Below are 21,811 nucleotides of genomic sequence, written 5' to 3' on the forward strand. Positions count from 1 at the left end.
TTTGTGTCAATAAACTCGGATTTTAAGAAGGTTAAGTTTTGTATTACTGTTTCATTTCTATTACCATCAAAAAACGATAGGTAATCAGTACCTAATGCTGTATTAGATATCAGATGAAACATTCATCAATATGGAGTAAGTGCCTCTGGCACTGTTTTAGTTCAAATACTGTGAATGTAGATCTGACTGCATGTTCTGACCTTTGCATTTTTTCAGTTGGTCTTGTTTAATTTATGTATTTTTAATGATTGAGCAAAGTGTAATATGTCTTAAATGTCTAAACCCAGTTTGAACTATAAAAACTGCAAGAATGCAATAGACAAAGAAAGTATGCAATTTCTGAAAGTCTGATAGTAACCTAGTATGAACTAAAAGCTGGAAGAAAGCAATAGACAAAGAAAGTAAGCAATTTCTGAAAGTCTGATAATGCCAATTACATCTTGAATTCTTTAGAAATCACTAATATTGTTAATGCTGATGTTGGCATGTCTCCATTTTCGAAAATAAAGTCTGCATCAGGTGCAGACAGATGTTACTTGTTGGTTCTTGTGTGACAAATAGGCAGAGTGTTTTGTTGTTTAATTTTACATACGTACCTCCCAACTGTGTTTGGCACTAAGGATATATAAATGCTTCACCTACAAAGCCTTTTCTGATGTATTTCCTTTTATTCCAGTGTTGTCTAGATTTGTAATCCACTAGAAATTTAAACATGCCTTCAAAATCCCAGAATATCAGTCAATCTTCCCATCTACCCTCCCTGATTCATATCATGCAGGTTATTATTTTCCACCCACCTTCTCTCTCACACTGAACACCTGCAGTATTCTCACACTTTCAATATACTTGATAATAATGGAAACAATTGTTTGGTCCCTGGTTATCAGTCCTGTACTCTGCCATCCCCAGCCTTACATTTATATGCACTCCACATCCTATCTGAATGTAACTTTCACCACTTCCTCTTACGTATAGATTCTTCCAGCTCCAACAGAAACTACCTTAGCTTTCCACGCCAGAGCTACTTATCTCTACATTTTTCTCTTTCCTTTTCCTGCAGTCAATATGTGGTAGTTCTCCCCATCTTTTGCAAAATACTGTCTCACAAAAACAATGTCTCCTATTGCTTAGTTCCCATAGCTCAATGCAGCAGAGTGAAATGTTCAACTTAATTACAAACATTGACATTAATAAATCTGTTTTAAAAGACAGAGATTTTTGTTTAGTACCCTCAACATACAGCTATCATTTTTAACTATTTTAAAATAACATGCAAATGTTTATCGTTTTAAGTCGTCTTTGTAGCTGTACACCCATGCTTCGTGACTGCTCTTGGCTGAAGAGTGCTGGCAGCCCACCATGTCCCCAGCGATAAAGGAAAAATATAAGTACACAAACTAATATTTCCCATGTGAATTTTCTTCTAGGAACATTACTACCATTGCAGTCAAACTGTGGACATAAAGATGGATGTAGCGGTAATGATCAAGTTGATTCACATGGAGAAAAAGGTGAAGGTGGAGGAGGTGGTGGTGGTCGAAAGGAGAAAAGTGGTGCTCTTACACTGCTGGCTGACCACCCATGCCAGGCCGGAGATATTGTTTATGAAGATAAGTGCGTTACCTGCTATTGTTTACTGGATCGTGCTAGCACCTTATGCTTAATAATGGATTGTGAACCTACAGACATTGGTGAGTTGTATCTCAGAACTAAACCACATTTTGCTTTTTAGTGTTATTTGTTAATAGTAAGATACTTCTTGATCACACATGAAACACTTTCTTGCTTTGTAACACTATACTATGAGCGACCAGAACTCTTCAGATATGTCAAAAGATCGCTGAACGACCATTTTAATGTTACTACACCTTACTTGGCCTTTCATGGTACATTTATTTCTTGAAACCTGTGTCGAAAAGGTTCCAATAAAAATCATTTATTCTTCATTTCATCATACACTGTAGTGACAGCCATGATTCAGGAGTTTGTATCACGAGACATGATGAAGATTTGTGTTACAGACCAAAATTCTGTAAGAAAACGTATTATAAGTGCCACTGTTTTGAATGTCCCAGGAGAATGTAATAATTAATAACATTGTGGATAATATTAATTACAATTATAGGAGTTTCATTCAGTGTGCAGTTATCTATGAGAATATTTCATCCCATGCAATTGACAGAGATATCCAGCTACATCTCAAAAAAATGCCATCCTGGTGCAAAAATTGGCAACTAGCTTAACCACAGAGAAAGGAAAGTTGTGCTCTTCACACTACCTAAAAGTGTGGTATAAATTGATTATCAGATTATTGAGTACCATCTACTGTCTTCCAACTTAAACAGATATATGGGAATAATTTGAAGTAGAGTGACCGTAAAGTTCTAGCTGTAAATAGGGCAAATAGGAGACCACAATAAAATCTGACAAAAGAGTGTAATAGATACGTTGCGAAAACCAAACCCAGAGACGCCAGAAAAGAGTCATAATCATCTAGTAGGAATATGCTCTCTAACATTGTTAGCAGTCCTACGGAGATTGTGTAGATGAAAAGGAACATATACCAGTTCATACATTAGTCAGCCATTTCGGTCTCTGGGAAGGGCTTCCAAGGGGGAAGCGACCACGAAGAAAAGAAGAAAAAGCGAACGAAAATATAATGTTCATTGAGATGGAGCATGGAATGTTATATGTCCATTGGGGAGAATTATCTATCCAGCCAGAAGAATTAATATAAAAAACTTTAAGTGGTGACATGATAGAAAGTACCCTCAGCAGTGTATATAACGGCATTTCACAACACTTTGACATTGAAACATCTGCTGAACGCCGTGAAGGTAATTAAAGAGTCGTCATTTTATTCTCCTTGACATCATCAAACATCATCCCTCATTATAATTGTCATCATCAAGCAACAAATCTCTCCCCTCCCCACATTCATCCAATTTACCCATCCTCCCCTCCGCTTCATGCCTTACCTACAACAAATCATTGCAAATTATCAAAAAGGAAAGAACCAATCAAAATTCCAAGACAGTAGAACCAACCCAACTGTGTTAATGGGACACTAAGAACCCACTCCTTGGTCCGGCACACAGATTTAATCCTCCAGGAAGTTTCATATCAGAGCACACTCTGCTGCAGAGTGAAAATCACATTCTGGAAACATCGCCCAGGCTGTGGTTAGGCCATGTCTCTGAAATATCATTTCTTTCAGGAGTGCTAGTCCTGTAAATTTTGATAGGTAGGAGACGAGGTACTGGCGGAAGTAAAGCTGTGAGGACGGGGCGTGAGTCGTGCGTGGGTAGCTCAGTTGGTAGAGCACTTGTCCGCAAAAGGCAAAGGTCCCAAATGCGAGTCCCGGTCCGGCTCACAGTTTTAATCCACCAGGAGGTTTCATATCAGCTCACACTCCTCTTCAGAGTGAAAACCTCATTCTGAAAATAGAATAAGTGTAAAAAATTCTTTTCACATATATTTAAAGCAGAAGTTTTCAGATTGAATTAGGAATATGTAGTTCTCAAAAATGGATTCTATTTTAAACATTCTGCAATGCCCTGTCGCTTGTCTTCTACAACAGTAGGTTGCTCTGGTAAGACCTTAAAACTTCAAATGTTGCAGCATAATGTAAGATACCACAGAGGTTTGAATTAATTGTTAACCATATCTACGATGCTTAGTAAACATTACAATAGTCTAAAAGCCTGCAAATATGCATAAGAAGGACAAAAAATTGCACTATTTATTATGAGTATCTCAATGTTTACTTCAAGTAAGACTTGTTATTATACGCAAACATTCGTCAGGATGGTGCCTCAACCATGGGTATGGACGTTCAAATTAAGTACACAGTGCTATTTCCATAACTAAAAGAAAAAACTTTTCTACATTCCTAGTTAGGACCAATCGACTGAAGCTACAATTTTCAGTACTATAACTGTAGAATATATATATGTTACTTCAAATACTAGAGCAGAGTTCAAAAAACAAAAAAACACATTAAACGTGTCAGTGCTGTTTCCTTATCGAAACACATGTGCCTTTAGAAATATAACACATTTTAAATTAGGCCTTAGAGACTGAAGCTACTCACACCTGAATATACCTGGATTAAATACTGGACAAGTGCATAGACAAATACACTTTCCAGAATTAATTATTAAGGCACATTCATCGTGTAACACCCTCAAATTAAATATTGAAATGTTACAGTGATATCTAAATACACAAAGGGTCTTCCATCTGATGCCATTTACTGTCACACTTAACGTATTTCCCTGATAACACTAGTTAACAAATTTAAACTTTTTTCTGCATCCTGTTTGTAAATGGGGGATTTACCTAATTTTGGAGTGCTGAAAACACTGGTAATATCAGTTTCTCTCTGACGTCACATTTCCTAGATACACATGGTAATACCGAATATTGGCAAAATTAAATCAAATTAAAATATACATTCAGACCGTTTGTACATATATATGGGCATGATGCCAAATAAAAGGTTCAAATTAATTCAGAGGATATTTTCACCTTGATTGACTGATTGATTGATCTTAACAGGACAGCTAAAACAGCTTAGGTTTGACCCGCCACTGTCTGCACTGAAACTAGGTTTATTGTGCGGTATCGCTCCCTGTATATCTAGTAAAGCCAACCATTGCCCTTAAATAGTGCAGGAAATACCTCTACCAGTTTTTAGTTTCACACAATATCTTCATGTCTGGTTGTCCCAAAGATTCTGTATCGTTTACTCTCCAGTGCCATGCTTTCAATCATTAGGTGTGATGCAGTTTCTTCACCATCATCACAGATTATACATTTAGGGTCTTCCATTATACCCATTGTGTGTAGGAGGTTTTTGAAGTTCCCATGGTCGGTCATCAGACCAGTCATGAGTTATATCTCTTTCCTGTTCAATCCCAGGAGTACAGCGCTTCTTTCAAAACGTGGCTTGGGGATCATTACCTTACCATGTGCATCACCTTACTATGTGCTGTTTCTTAAGCCAGTTCTTTAGTTCCAATTTTATCATAGAATTGGCAACTGTCAAGATAGGTTCTGGTCCAATAAATGAAGTTGTTGCCCCATTCTAGCCAATCTATAGGCTTGTTCATTGCCTCATATCCCTAAGTGGCCAGGGACCCACGCTAGGTACACCCTATTGCTTCCCCCTAGCTCCACGAGAGCCCTGTGGCAATCTGCAACAATCTTAGATCTTGTTGCAGGAGCTGCCAATGATTTCAGGGCTGCCTGGCTGTCTGAATAGATGTAGATGCTACGGTCATTGTAGCACCTACTCATATTCTCCTCCACACATGCCCTGATTGCAGTAATTTCGGCTTGGAATACAGAGGCCAGTTTCTCTAGAGAGATGCAGGTCTCCAGTCTTGGCTGAACCCTGCCCCAGCGCCTTGATCTGTTTTTGACCCATCAGTGAACCAAACGATGTCCCCCGTACGTTGTCGAACTGTTTTCTCCCACTGCTCCCTACTTCCAATTATTATGTTGTAAGGCTTGTCGAAGCAGTTTTGAGTTATTATATCGTCGGCAGGCATTTCCCCAGCCATACCTATATTTACCTCACTCACTATGTAACTGTGTAATTGTTGATATCCGAATGAGACCCAGTTTTGGCCAGTTTTAAGTCTGTTTGCCGCAGCTGCTGCCTCCATCTTAACCCAAAGGTGAAATGGAGGCATACCCAGCATATATCCCATTTCAGCGTTTGATGTGCTGCTAATTCCGCCTGTTATGGCTAAGGAGGGCCAATCTCTGCACCTTAGCAAGCTCTTAGCAGCAACCTGCTGTTCTATATTCTTCCACTATACTACAGCCCCATAGGAAAACCTAAGTCTAACCACTATGGTGTATATCCAGTGCATACCCCTGGGGCTTAGGTCCCAGTTTTTGCCACAAGCCCTCCTAGTACTCACTAAAGTGCTGCCTTGGAGCAGATACTCCTAATATGAGGTTCCAAGCTAGCATCTCATCCAAGGTTACCCCTAGATATTTCACTGTCCTTTTCACAGGTAGAGTTTCAGCGAAGAGCTTTAGATTCCAACTTGCCTACTGAATATATTTCTTTGTAAATAGCACCACAACAGTCTTCTTAGGATTAACTTTCAGATCCTGTTTAATGCACCATTTTTGCACACTATCCAACACTCCCTGTGCCATATTCCTTACTGTGTCAGTGAATTTGCCAAGTATTAATATGTCAAGGTCATCTGCGTATCCTTGGCAAAAGTACTGTCTGGAGTTTAGTTCCTCAATGAGTTCATTCACCACTAGATTCCACAATAGAGGAGGCAAATCTCCTCCTGGTGAGCAACCTCTAGTGGTCTTAATTACCATCTTTTCATTCATCATGGTAGCCTCTGCCTTCCTTCCACTAAGCATCACTCTGGTTCACCTACATATAGTGGTCCCCAGGTAATGCACGTCTGCTGTCCTTACCATGGAATCGAAGGTCGTGTTACTAAAGGCCTCTTCCATATCCAGGAAGCTGCAGAGGGCTATTTATTGGAAGTGAAGTGCTTTTTCCACCTTTCCAATGAGCTGTGCTACATTATTTACCTGGTTGGTATGCATGTTGGTTCAGGTCTAGAGGGACCACCGTACTTAGCCTCCTCTCCCCAACATATACATTAACTAGTTTTTCCAATGTCTTGAGAATTAAGGAGGACAGAGTGATTGATTTCATATCCTTGGCCTTGTTATGACCAATTCTCCCAGGCTTTGGAATGAAGACAACCTTCATTGCCATCCAAACATTGGAAATGATTCCTACTGCTAAGCTAAGCCTGAATAGCCTGCATAGGACTCTTGTAAGCTTTCCTCCTGCCTGTTGCAGGAGGGCTGGAAAAATTCTATCTGGGCCAGGTGACGTGAACGGTTGGAATGTTCCCACCGCCCACTGGATTTTGTTGAAGTTCACACACTCGTTGGGTGGTTCCCAGTCCTGTCTTCGAGTGCCTGAGAACCGTTGTCTCTCTGTGGTCACACACTGTTCTATGTTATCCAGTAAAGCATATGGAGGAGAGTGAGTTTTGAGGAGCAATTCCAGAATATCATGTGCTGTCTTCGAATATTTCCTCTTCCTCCTTCCTCAACATACCTCCTGCATTAATTAGTACTCTAGCAATAATCTTGTGAAGTCTGGCTTGTGCAGCTGCGCCTTCCACTTCCTCACAGAATGCCTTCCAGGACGCCCCCTTTGCTTCACTTTTTGCAAGATTGTAATTGTCAAGGGCCTCACGATATTTAGCCCATTGTCCTTTGCGTCTCGCAATATTAAACAGTCTACGTACCTGTTTTCTTTGCGCTTCCAATTTGTTATTCCACCAAAGAACACTCCTATTTGTGCACTTCCTGATGATTGTGCAGTTATCCTGATATGAGGGCACTATGGCAGAGGTAACAGCCTCTGCTACTGCCTCAAATTCTTCTGGCTTCCTTATTGTGGTTTTAATTTCCGATAAGCCTAAGTCAAGATCCCTCCTATATATCCCCCAGTCTGTTTTCCTGGGATTTCTATAAGTCATGGTCTGTCTGATAACTATTTCAACCTTGCATTTAATGTACATATGGTGGAATGAAGATGTCTAAACACCACATGCCATTGTTTGACATAGCTACCCATCGTCATGGAACCAAATGTTATGTCAATTACTTCTTCCCTTCTACTATTCCCGAATGTAGGTTCATTGACCCTATTCAGGACCTCTAAGTTGTTAGCTAAGAGGAATTCAAGAAGGTACTCACCTCTACTGTTGGTGTCCTTGCTGCCCCACACTAGGTTGTGGGCAGTGGCGTCGCACCCCAACAGCAGTTGGTCACCTTGCCGATGGCAAGTCTCTACCAGTCTCCTCACCTCCAAGGGAGGGGGAGAACTGTCTTCGTAAGGAAGATATGCTGAGTCCAAAATAATCTCCCTCGTAATACCTTCCTCACATTGCTGCATTTTGATGGTCACTATGTCCCTAGGGACATCATTAGGGGAAGTGGCAACAAAACGACTATTCACGTTGGTGTGTAGAATATATGAGTCTGGCGACATACCATCTGACTTTCGGAAAAGCATCATGCACACAATTCCGAAGACGGCAAGAGCTCACAAGTCGAGAATTATCGCACAATCAGCTTAACAGCTCATGCATCGAAGCTGCTTACAAGAATAATACACAGAAGAATGGAAAAGAAAATTGAGAATGCGCTAGGTGACGATCAGTTTGGCTTTAGGAAAAGTAAAGGCACGAGAGGCCATTCTGACGTTATGGCTAATAATGGAAGCACGGCTAAAGAAAAATCAAAACACTTTAATAGGATTTGTCGACCTGGAAAAAGCGTTCGACAATATAAAATGGTGCAAGCTGTTCAAGATTCTGAAAAAAGTTGGGGTAAGCTATAGGGAGAGACGGGTCATATACAATATGTACAACAACCAAGAGGGAATAATAAGAGTGGACGATTAAGAACGAAGTGCTCGTATTAAGAAGGGAGTAAAAAAAGGCTGTAGCCTTTCGCCCCTACTCTTCAATCTGTACATCGAGGAAGCAATGATGAAAATAAAAGAAAGGTTCAGGAGTGGAATTAAAATACAGGGTGAAAGGATATCAATGATACGATTCGCTGATCACATTGCTATCCTGAGTGAAAGTGAAGAAGAATTAAATGATCTGCTGAACGGAATGAACAGTCTAATGAGTACACAGTATGGTTTGAGAGTAAATCGGAGAAAGACGAAGGTAATGAGAAGTAGTAGAACTGAGAACAGCGAGAAACTTAAAATCAGGATTGATGGTCACGAAATTGATGAAGTTAAGGAATTCTGCTACCTAGGCAGTAAAATAACCAATGACGGACGAAGCAAGGAGGACATCAAAAGCAGACTCGCTATGGCAAAAAGGCATTTCTGGCCAAGAGAAGTCTACTAATATCAAATACCATCCTTAATTTGAGGAAGAAATTTCTGAGGATGTACGGCTGGGGTACAGCATTGTATGGTAGTGGAACATGGACTGTGGGAAAACCGGAACAGAAGAGAATCGAAGCATTTGAGATGTGGTGCTATAGACGAATGTTGAAAATTAGATGGACTGATAAGGTAAGGAATGAGGAGGTTCTACGCAGAATCGGAGAGGAAAGGAATATGTGGAAAACACTGATAAGGAGAAGGGACAGGATGATAGGACATCTGCTAAGACATGAGGGAATGACTTCCACGGTACTAGAGGGAGCTGTAGAGGGCAAAAACTGTAGAGGAAGACAGAGGTTGGAATACACCCAGCAAATAATAGAGGACATATGTTGAAAGTGCTACTCTGAGATGAAGAGGTTAGCACAGGAAAGGAATACGTGGTGGGCCGCATCAAACCAGTCAGTAAAATGATGACCAAAAAAAAAAAAAAAAGAAAAAAAATGGCCCTAGACCAGAAATCCATCATTGGAATGTAAGAAATGCCATTTCTAACATAGATGCACGTTCTGGAGTTTTTTTAGATTCCTAGCATAGATGAGCTGTCCTCCAGTGCCTCCTAGGACCGATATACCCTCTTTGTATAAATAGGGTTCTGTATTAGGGCCATGTCCACTTCCTGTGTCTCAGGCAGTGGCTCAGGGCAGCAGAGGCCCCTTTACTGTGTTGCAGATTAATTTGCAGGCTCCATCTCACTGCCATCTTTGAGGTCTTTGAGAATGCTGACGGTGACCTACAAGAACCCTAAAAACAGTTCCAGGTCCTGTACTCACATCGTCTTCAGGGACTTCTCACCAACTTCAATCACTAGGGTTCGTCCTTCCAGAGCAACCTTCTGGTTAATCACTCTCCAGTCTTCTGTCGGGACTTTTGGGTTCTGGGCCCCTATTTTCCATAACAGAGTCTTGGGAGAGACTTCCTTAAGGATCTTGTGTACCCCTAATGATATCAATGCGGTCTTAAGAAGCTCTGCTACCGTCTTGACCAGCAGCTTCGCATATTCCCATAGGGATATCATGGGCACCTTGTCCATGATCCATTCTACTGCGTGCCCCCTTCACAGACAAAAATGAGTGCACCACGATCTAGATGGACCGTCCTGAAGTTGGGACCTGGGCCAGCGTCCCCCCCCCCCCCATTTTTTTCAAAGAGGGCTGTCTACTAGTTCCTCCTGCTGCGAGGTGATGGCCACCAGTGGATAACACCTTCCTGGATAACTGCCATCCGAAAATCCGAGACTGCAGTACTATAGTCCTGTTTCCCTATTTCCTGGCTCGTTTTTTCTGGACTGTCTTATCCAGGTAGGAGGGAGTCTTTGATTCCTCCCTTATTGTCTTAATACCTGTCTTTGACATTGTGGGAGTCTGCTTGTCCCCTTCAAGCTGAGAGAGTTTTTTCCTTGGGGTCTTGGGTCTAGCTCCATTACTTCCCTCCACTTTCGTTTAGGAAGCCATTCTTTTTCTTCCTTTTTTTCTCTGTTCCCTGAGTGGCTTCCTCCTTTGGGACCCTGACAAGCCTTTGATATTAATCTGGTCTAGTTTTTCGGTTACAGTTCCCACTTGTGGCTCTGGTCTAGACCCTGATTTAGTAGTGGAAATGCCTTCAATCTGTTCAGTCCCCTCGGTTTCTTTTCCTTTTCCTGTAGTCGCGTCTATGTTGGTCCCACGAGATTTGGGGATCTAGGAGGTCCACATCATAAATATCTCAAGTGGTAAAAGGGTAATAACTCAGGGAGGTCGTCCGGTATCCCTGAGGCTCATTTTGCGACACATCTTCCCATGTACTGTTCACCCCTCAGAACAGATCGCATCACACCTTGGGTTGAGTCGGGGAATAGGGTTGGACTAGGAGTGGATAGGGAAGATGGGACATTGTGGGACACTCTTAGTCTGATCCATCAGCTGAGGCCTCTCTGGCAGTAGGTCCTCTACCTTCAGGATAGCCCTCAGGTACCCACGAATAAACAAGCCTCTCCACCTGCGCGGAAAGTGCTTCATGAAGGTGGTGTCCCCGAAGAGGTTTTCACCTTTAATCAGTCGTCTTTGGTTTTTGAAAACTCCGACTATGGAGGTCTTCCTTTGTTTGACTTTTCATCACTCTCCCTAGCCAAATCACTGCAGTATTCACCCATCATCGAAGGGTTTCAATGGCCTTGGTAACAGCGTTCTGTGCGAAGGATATCTTGGTGAAAGTGTTCACAATGCTCACCATTTACAGCTCCCAAATTTTCTGGGACATCAAGGTGAGAATGTAAAAAGTGAATTTTAAGTGACATTGTACAACCCACGTTCTTATTGTTGTCCAACAGATCATTCACAATGGTACCATAGTTTTGGTCTTTTCTGTTACCCAAAAAGTCCTTCACAATTGCTTTAAAAGAAGACCAAGCAGCTAATTTGATATCTGTGAGTTCGGTATTGAAGGTTGGATCTTGCAGCAGTTTTCTTGTTTGTGATCCAACAAATATACCCTCTTTCAGATTTCCTCAGTTTAGGAAACTTCTCTTTCAAGTGATTGAAGGCCTCACCTTCTTTGTCCAGAGCTTTTACAAAGGTGTTGATAAGGCAGCATGTGATATGAAGGGGAGGCAAAATGATTTTATCGGGCTCAGCCAATAGGGTATTGTTCACATTTACGCTTCCAAGAACATATGACTTCCTTATAGGCCATTCCTTGATTGTATAATGATTCTTGCTGTCACTGCTTTCCCAAAGGCACAAAAAGCAGCCGTATTTCGTGAATCCAGCCTGTAAACATGTAAGGACTGCAACAACTTTTAAATCATTTAGATAAAGCAGAGTAGTGGTTTGGTAAAAAAGTTATACAAAAAAATGACACCTTCACACTACGTTTTTTTTCCTTTTCTATAAATACCTACCCCCAAGCTGTGCGTAGCACACCTCTTCCTCTTTCTGAGCTCAACATCTCACTCACTATAGTGGACCAATGACCCGGTTTTTCAGGATAGCAAATGGGAAGTTGTGGTACAAAAAATGGCCCAGAGATCACCAGTGTGTGTGTATGTGTGATTGTGTGTATAGTGGGTGCAGTGACCGATAGTGAGATATGAGTGAACAGTGTGGTATTACTTCTTCTTCTTTCAAATAACCCATTTGGAGGGTACGATGAATCAACTTTGGCTACTCTTCATTGTATTAGATTTCCTCAGTTTCCAAATTTCCTTCATCCTTTTAGAGTGTTCCTTTTCTTCTTGAGTCCACTTTCGTCTAGTTATTTTCTTTCTCTCCTAAAATTCTGCCTTTTGAACTGTCTTTCTGAAATGTATTCTGTTTTCTATTGTGTCTATTGCAAGTCCAGCATTTTCAATGTCCTTTTCAGTCTCTATGAACCATGCTGGCTTGGATTTGTAGCTATTCAGTAATGTGAATATCCGCTTGGTTAGTCTGTTGTTATCCATTCTGAATATATGTCCAAAAAACTGTAGTCTCCTCTTCCTCATTACATCAGTTAGTTTCTCCGTTTTCAGATATAGCACTCTGTTTGGTCTTAACCTGTATTCAGCTTTATCGTTTCTTTTAGCTCCCAGTATTTTCCTTAAAACTCTTCTTTCGACCTTCTCTAGTTTCTCAAGATCTCCATTTCTTCTTAGTTTAAGTGTTTCTGCCTCATAGAGAGCTTCAGGTCTGGCCACTGTTTGGTAGTGTCTTAATTTCGTGTTCCAGAACAAGAATTTTTTATTATAAACGTTTTTGGTCATATGAAACACTCTTTCAATTTTGTGCACTCTAGTTTCTATAGCTATCTTTTCTTTGGCATTGTATGTAATCCACTCTCCTAGGTATTTAAAGGAATCTGTTTTGTGTATTGTGTTGTTGTCAACTGCAATATTTTGAGGAGCATCACAGATGTTTGTCATAAACTTTGTTTTTTCATAGGATATTTGTAGTCCTACTTTGGCTGCTTGTTTTTGTAGTTCTCTTATTTGTTCTTGGGCATTGTCTAGTGATTCAGTAATCAATGCCATGTCATCTGCAAAGGCTTAACAGTCGACAGTGATCTTGTTTGGATTTCTCCCTAGTTGAATCCCTTTAGTATTGATGGCCTTCCTCCATTCTCGAACTACCTTCTCCAAGACACAATTGAAAAGCAGAGGTGACAGACTATCTCCCTGTCGAACACCTGACTTTATTTCAGACGATTTTGAGAGCTCTCCCCTAAATTTTACGTAAGATTTTGTATTTGTCAAAGTACCTTTAATTATTGCAGTTGTTTTAGCATCGAGTCCCAATTCTTTTAAGATGTCAAGCAGTGTATTTCTGTCAATTGAATCATAGGCTTTTTTAAAATCCACAAAAGTAATTACATATTTTCAGTTTCTGATTTTCCTCATTTCTATTATGTTCTTTAAATTTAGTATTTGTTCTGCACATGACCTTCCCTTCCTAAATCCAGCCTGATACTCTCCTAGCTGTTTGTCAAGTATCTCTTCTGCTCTTTTTAAAAGCGCCTTAGACAAGATCTTATAGGTCACTGGTAAGAGGGAGATTCCTCTATAATTGGTAGGATTTGTTTTCTTCCCTTTTTTATGTAGTCGATGTATTAATGCAGATTTCCAGTCTGGTGGTAATCTGTGTATTGTCCAGATTTCTTTTAGTATTTCTGATAGACACTGTATCATGTTGTCACTAGAGTACTTCCATAGTTCAGCAACTATATTATCCTCTCCAGGGGCTTTATTATTTTTGAGCTCTTTTATGGTTTCTTTTATTTATTCTGTGGTTGGCGGCTTGGAGTCTGGTGGTGTTGGGTTTACAATATTGAAATTAAATTTTTCTTTCGGTGGATAACAGTTATGTAGTTCTTCAAAATATTCAGCAAGTATTCTACAGTTCTCTATGCTATTGTATGCAGTTTTCTGCGTTTTTGGGCCCGTGAAAAATAGACTAGGAGGAGAGTATTTCTTTAAGTTACTTTTGAAAGTTTTGTAAAAGTCAATAACATTGTTCTGTTTGAAGTTGGAGTCTATTGATGCTAGTTGCTCTTTTATGTATTGAACTTGGATCTTTTTAAGGCCTTTTGAAGCTTGCTTCCGGGCTTCTTTTAGGGAGTTCCTATTTTTATCATTTTTGTTTGCATTCCAAATGTTCCAGGCTCGTTGTCTTGTTAGGATTAGCTTATCACACTCATCATTCCACCAGGCATGTTTCCATTTTTTGGTAAGGAGAATGGTTTCATCTGCTGTCTGTACTACATCTTTTTGAAGTTGTTCCCATGTTTTAGGTGTTTTCTTTTCCAAAAGTGTCCTGAAATTGTGATCCTTGGTTAACTTCTGAGTGTCAAACTTTTTAGGTTGATATTCGCTCTTTCTTTTACATATTGGTCTAATTTTGAATTTAATGACAGATAGATAGTGATCTGAATCTAAACTTGCACTCTTAGCAACTTTTAAATTGAGTATCTCTGATGCAGACAGTCTGCTTATAGTAACATGGTCAAGTTGTTTCTCCCCACAGACTGGATTTGGGGATACCCATGTAGTTTTTTTTTTTCTAGGGAGTTTTTTGAAATATGTAGACTTAAGTACTATGTCATGTTCTCTGCATCAACAAATAAGTCTTTCTCCATTTGCATTCGTTCTTTTATGTGCAGGGAATTTGCCTGCTATGGATTGGTGATGACGTTCTTTGCCGATTTGAGCATTAAAGTCTCCCAACAATATTATTGTGTTTTTAGATGAAATCTAGTCTAAGGTGTTTGACAGTTCCTGCCAAAAAACTTCTGTTTGTTCTTTTTGTGTTCTGTTTTTCTCATTTGTTGGTGCATGTGAGTTTACAATGGTATACAGTTGGTTTACTGATTTAAAGGTTAATGTTGGAAGCCTTTCATTGAAGATTTAAATTCTGCTATCGAGTTTAATATATTTTCGTTTACAATGAATCCTGTTCCAAATTGGGGTACATTCTTCATAACTCTTTTTCCTGGCTTCCCTTTGAAGATTCTGAATCCCTCTGAATCAAATGAATGTTCATCAGTATACCTTGTTTCTTGGAGTTCAGTTATCATTATATTTTTCTGTTTCATAAAATTTATTAACGTTTTAAGTTTTCCTGTTTTTAGAAGTGAGTTGACGTTGAACATTGCCAATTAGTTTATATTTTAGCGTTTAATTTTATGTGTTGCTTGCTTAAGGCAGGTTTTAGGATTCTCTAACTCATCCTTCGCACGTTGCTGTAGGACCCCAGAATCCGAATGCCTACTTTTAATTCCCTTAGAAATTGGGGATTGGTTACTCCCTGGGGTAAAATCTCTTACAAGGTGCTTATCCATTGTTGATTGTTTGTTGGGTTAGGGGAACAAGTCTCCTAAGGATACTACTCGAGGTTATTAGCTCCGAGGAATGGTTTTCAGCCACACCACTGGTGGACAGACGCTGACCACTCAAGACACACGCCAAGTGGACTTTTTTTCTTTGGCTGCCTCTTGCTCTAGTTACGCCGTACCGAGAACTATTCCCTCCGCCTTCACTACCGTTGACATCTTCACTGTAGTCCTAGCAAGGAGCCCTTACAAGCTGCCATCACCTGGGCCAGGTGAACCTTGGGTTTTTAACGAGATTGTTACTCCTCCCCCTCCTCCTTCCTCACCTCTTGTGGCATTACATTATTTAATAAGTTATTTGTAAAATAGTATTGTATAAGAGGAGAAAATCTAATGATTCTCTCTAACTAGAAGTCTGGAAATGCATGTGTATACGAATAAGGTTATTTTAAATTGGCCTAAACTTGTAAATACTTTAACATATCCTATATCCCTGTAAAAAAGATCTACAGATGAATAAAGCTACTACTACTACTACTACAATAAATAGTCGCCATTCCTGTGGATTATGTTGTACACCTAGCTGCATCATCAGACCACTGACATCTCTAATACACACATTGAATTCTGGATATCGAAATACTGAACGAGGGAAGCCCCTCTTGATCTGAAACAGGACGTTCTTGTCCCTGGAGCTAGAAGGTGCCCTTGTTGCAGTCTCGACCCCAAAAGTTAAACTTTCTGTTTCGAAAGCTTTAGATCGCGAACCAGATCGTTCACTTTATTTTGATTAAAGAGCTGAGGCGAAGTGTCATGATAGTGAGGGCAGTACTCTTCTATATGTCCAATACTTTCTGATTAACTTGACATGGTGTCTGCTTCCGTGGCTTTCATGTTACAGACAGGAACAGGCAACCCATCATCTTAGGGCACAGGCAAATGCACTGGATATATATTTGGATACTTTATTATATGTCTAGTTTTGCTTGAATGTCCCGAAATATTTGTAAGACAGAAGTAAAACTCAGAAAAATAGTCTTTAGATTCACACTACACCATCAAAACAACGAATGGCATAGCTTGGCGTTTTCCTTTCAACCACTTGGTTAAAGTTGTAGTACAGGTCAATAAAAACACAATTTATATGCGTTCTTAACCAAATCAGTGATTGGTTTTCCTTGGGCTTTTGGAGTGAATTTCCAACACACAGAACGAAAGTTGTCAAGGTGGTTTAGTCAGCAACGAGATTTACTAGTTCCCATTTCCCTTAGAGTAAGTTTTGAACACAAAAAGTTTGCACTGTCTTTTACAGGAAGCACTTACTGAGTGAGGATCTCTGTCACACCACTGGATTACCGCATCAATCATTTACGGTTAATCTGTAGATCTTCTAGCTCTCCTTTGCAAATCGAAAACAAACAATTAGACATCAAAACAGAACAGCAAAAAGCGAATTAATAAATATGAAAAATATAAAACCTTTAAAAACTGAACAATGGTTCATGCTAGAACATTCTGAAAGGTATATTCGGATTCTACACACCAAAATACATACTAGTTGAAGTATCACATTCCACATGCAAAATGGCTGTTGACTAGTGTAATGTTTTACCACCAATTCACTTGCAATTTACTAGCAAAATGTAATCAATGATATTGTGCAGCAAGTAGTACAAATGTTTAAACCTAGCCAAAACAAACTGCTGGAATTGGTACTATGGCACTCTAAAACTGTAATCAACTACAAAGTATTCAATATAAATTCTATGACTTTCACACAGTCCACGATTTTAGAAAGTAAGGGAAGATGTAGATGTATGTATCAGTTAAAATGCAACAAAATTTTATGAAGGAAATACGAAGATGTTTTATTGTGAAATATCACATAAACCACAAAATACTCATATAGTCCATAACTAAAGATTGTTTTAGAGATGTAACACTTCCAAAACAATGGCTGAGTCAATATCTAGAAAGTAAATAAAATAATTTATCATTTATTAAGTACAAAAACAGAAACACTCAAGCTGCTAAATATAATATGGAAGTATAATTACAATTCTCTGCGAAAATTGGGCCAAATACATTTTATTATATGTAAAATTACCCACACTCTTCAATTATAGTGAACCTAGGGAATAATACTCCCACATCTGAATTGTCTGTATTACTTGCTAAAAGGCACAAAACTTGTCATCGAAATTACAGATGAAAATTTTAAGGTGAAGTAGCACTTGTTAACAATGAATGTCTAATAGATTTATCATGTTTGCAAAGTCTGTCGAATTTCAACTTAAGTATTTCCAGATCTAAATTGAATGTGTAAGTTACTAAAATTATAGTGCGGCTATTGAGACTTACTACAAAACATGTTAATTTATGGAAATATGACCTTGAAGACTTCGAACTATCCAGTGTGAAGTTACAACTAGATTTCAGTAAAGTTAAAATACTATTCCACTTTTATGATCAAATTTTATATTCACATACTGATAATTAAACAGCTATGAAAAATGGAAGTGTGGCATGGAGAAGTTAACATCTTATACTGAAATAAAACCGAGTGTGGTGACATAGCGGCTAGCACACTGGACTCGCATTTGGGAGGACGATGGTTCAATCCCACGTTTGGCCATCCTGATATCAGTTTTCTGTGATTTCCCTAAATCGCTCCAGGCCAATGGCGGGATGTTTCCTTTGAAAGGGCATGGCCTACTTCCTTCCCTGTCCTTCCCTAATCTGATGAGACTGATGACCTTTCAGTTTGGTCTCTTCCCCAAACAACTCAACTTACACTGAATTAATCAGCTACATAATAAACTAGTAATGTAGTAACTATTACTATTCACACACTAATCAAAATTTCTACTTGAAAAGATAAAATATTACAGTTACTAAATTGAATGATTTACTGCAGTGGTTGAAACAGCACACTTGAATGCCAAAATAATTGACTATGAAAACAGTTAAAATGAAGTCAGTTGTTTACACCGTCTTTACTCCCTTTTGCTTCAGAACTTGATCAAAAAATTCGGTCAGAATATGCACTCTACAGGTAAAGATCACTTAACTGGATAGTTGCTCTGACATCACTTTTCAGTGGCTAATAAATAATTTCCATACCCTTTCTTATTTCTTTATTGTCATGTTACATTAGTTATTTTGTACTGGCACACGAACCTGTGGTCTATGGTTAGTGTCTTCGATTAGTAATCAAAAGAGCCGTGGTCTGAAGTTTGCAACCTATCACCACTTCAATTTTGAATAAAAGTCATAAGCAATGGTGGACGAAGATGCCCCATATTGGAAGTCACCCTCATTCTGCAAATGACCTTGTCAAAGAAGGCAAAGGAGCGGACAGAGATCCAGGCCCATCTCTTGCACTTTGGTTGGGAAACTGCCCCTACGTGGCGGAGAAATCAGCAATGATAAACGGAATGAGGATTCAGAAGGCTATGGAAACCATGGGGACATGTGGTCTCTAATTGAGAAAATGTTATGTTGGTCTCTCCGTTGACAAAATATTCCGGAAGAATCCCTCATTTGTATCTCCAGTATGGGACTGCCTACTAAGAGGCTACCATGAAAAATGACTGAATAACCAACCAAAGGATAGTGTTCCACAAATCAGGGCATGAAATGTCAGAAGTTTGAACGGGGCAGGGAAGCTGGAAAATCTGAAGATGAAAATGCTAAGCCTTAATCTAGATACAGTGGGGAATCAGTGGAGTGAAACAGAAAAAAAGAAGTGGAATTCTGGTATGACGAGTATAGGTAACAACAACAGCACAGAAAGTGGTGTATCAGGGATTTGATTCATTAAGGATAGGGAGGTAGGGCAGAGAATAGTTACTATGAACACTTCAGTGATAGGTCTTTTCTCATCAGAATAGTTAAGTTACACATGCTGACGTTGCTGGCCAAAAATGAAGAGATATAGAACGCATATAAGGATATTGATAGGGTAATTCAGTATATAAAGGTAAATGAAAATCTAACAGTCATGGGGATTGAAATGCGGTTGTAGGGGAAAGACTAGAAGAAGGGATTATGGTACTAGGAATAACAGAGGATTAAGATTGAAATCTGGAATACAGTTCAGCAAGAAATAGCGAATAATCAGTTCAATAATAACAACAGGAGGAGGTGAACTTTGCAAAGGCTGTGATATATGGGAAGATTTCAATTACATCACATCATGGTTAGGCAGAGATATCGAAATCAGAGAGTGGAGTCTAAGGCGTACCAAGGAGCGGAGAATATTTATATTTGATGAAGATTAGGTTGAAGATAAAGTGACTGGTCACAAAGAATCACTACACGAAGAAGCAGGATACGAAAGTACTGAGGAATGAAGAGATGTACTTGAAGTTCTCTGAGGCTTAAGGCACTATGATAATGAATAGCTTAGTAGGTATCTCAGTTGGAGACCAATGGACACCTCTATAATGGGTAATCACAGAAGTTGGAAAGTAAAGCACAGGTACTTGTAAAGTAAAGCATAGTTGCCAGGAAAGTAACGACAAAGAAACTGTTCGCAACACACAAAATACTTCAGTTGGTCGACGAAGAAAGTACAAAAACTTTTGACAATTTTATTTGAGAAATTTATTTACCATATAGACAGCTATGATACTAAAAGATTTTCTTAATGGATCGATAGGATATTAGAAGAAAAATGCATCCCAGAAAAACGAAATTGGAAAATACCATTGCATTGCTTAGAGCTTTGTGCTCACCAATCATGTGATTAACAAAGAATGTGAATTCCCTGTGGTCCAGTAAACGCCTTGTACAGTTCTACGACCACAGTATTTCTTATACAGAATTTCTTCTTAGATTTTGCAACCATTACTTAATGAACACAAGTATGGGTTATGTCTGCTACTTCAATAGGTCCATGATGTATGTAAAAGAATTGTGAGATCTCAGATGTTACCATCATAGGTTCTCATCAGTCCTTACTAAAACTAGCAACATATCTTAATCATAGCATATATGACTTTCATATCATGTCTGTTTTTTGTTGCCAGGATCTGTTTTTCCATATTCTGTATCACCAATTTTCTTTTCTCCATAATGCTCCTATGTTGTTTGCGTAGAAATTTAACGATTTCTTCCATAATGTTTTCTGTTTTTACTCCTGTCATAATTTCCCCAGGAGTGAACTAAGTACTCTCCTGGTTTAAACAGTTTATGATACTTTCAAAATCCTTTATATTTATCCCCCAAGAATGACGCTGTTGGTTACGACATATGTACTTTAATTCAACTTCATACTCCACCAGCACATTTTCTCATGGTTTACAAACAAATGTGGTTCATGGTATGGGTTCCTGTAGACATGTCATAGTTCATGAACCACGGCTAATATATGAGTGGCCAAGTAAGTGGTCAGGATACCAGTTACTTTGGAATAAGGCTGGGCATCTCGGACATATTCTGAGTCATGGTCACCTTTGTGCTCATACGGCAAAGACTACCAAATCCACCGGTTAGTCCCTCAACCGTTAGGGGTAATACCCAATGGGACTCAGGGCATGTAAGGCTAGCAACCTGCTTCCCAGGTACTTTAACTATGATGCTGGCAACAATCAGAGCAAAATGCCTCGGACCTTTGGAGGCGACGGAGTCCCACCTCTAACTGACAAACCAGGGACTCCTAAGATACGACTTGGCAAACAAATGGTAATGAGATGGGGAGCTATTAATATCAATGGGGGCTACTCTGGGAAGAAGGTAGAGCTGGCAGAGGCAGCAAGTAAGATGGGGCTGGACGTTTTAGCTGTTAGTGACATTCGGATAAGGGGTGAGACAGAAGAGGAAGTGGGAGAATACAAGGTCTACCTGTCAGGAGTCAAAGCAGGAATAGCACACTGGGGTGTAGGGCTTTACATCAGGAAAGAAATGGAACCCAGCGTAGTTGCAAAAAGGTATGTAAACGAACGAAAGATGTGGTTAGATTTGACAGTGTCTAGCAAGAAAATTAGGATTGTGTCAGTATATTCGCATTGTGAAGGGACAGATCAAGATAAGATGGATAGTTTTTATGAGGACCTCAGGGATGTAGTTGTTAGGGGGTAAAGGACAAGGACAGTGTTCTGCTCATGGGTGATTTTAACGCCAGGATTGGAAATCGAACAGAATGGTATGAAAAAGTTATGGGTAAATTTGGAGAGGATATGGAGGCCAACAGGAACGGGAAACAACTCTTGGATTTCTGTGCCAGTATGGGCTTAGTAATCATAAACTCCTTTTTTAAGCATAAGAACATTCACCGGTATACTTGGGAAGGCAGGGGAACCAAATCTGTCATTGACTATACAATAACAGATCAGCAATTCAGGAAGGCTGTGAGGGACACACGTGTATTTAGTGGATTCTGTGATGACACTGATCATTATTTAATCTGCAGTGAAATTTGGACTGTGAGGCCGAAAGTGCAGGTGGTCAGTTCCATATGTAGGAGGATAAGAGTGGAGAAACTTCAGGATAAGGAAATTTGGCGCAAGTACATAACAGCGATCTCAGAAAGGTACCAGGTAGTCGAATGTA

At 39.5% G+C, this 21,811-nt stretch overlaps 1 protein-coding gene across 3 annotated transcripts in view; it reads left to right on the forward strand.

The window, feature by feature from the left end:
- The window catches only part of LOC126284338 (uncharacterized), a 285,882-nt gene that overhangs the window by 183,834 nt on the left and 80,237 nt on the right, over positions 1–21,811 (forward strand). For all 3 annotated transcript variants that reach the window (XM_049983188.1, XM_049983187.1, XM_049983190.1), the window contains exon 12: positions 1,428–1,691. In XM_049983188.1, coding sequence (XP_049839145.1) covers positions 1,428–1,691 — 264 coding nt within the window. The remainder of the gene's footprint in view (positions 1–1,427; positions 1,692–21,811) is intronic.

The sequence above is a fragment of the Schistocerca gregaria genome, chromosome 8 (assembly GCF_023897955.1).
Source record: "Schistocerca gregaria isolate iqSchGreg1 chromosome 8, iqSchGreg1.2, whole genome shotgun sequence".
Taxonomy (NCBI): Eukaryota; Metazoa; Arthropoda; class Insecta; order Orthoptera; family Acrididae; genus Schistocerca; species Schistocerca gregaria.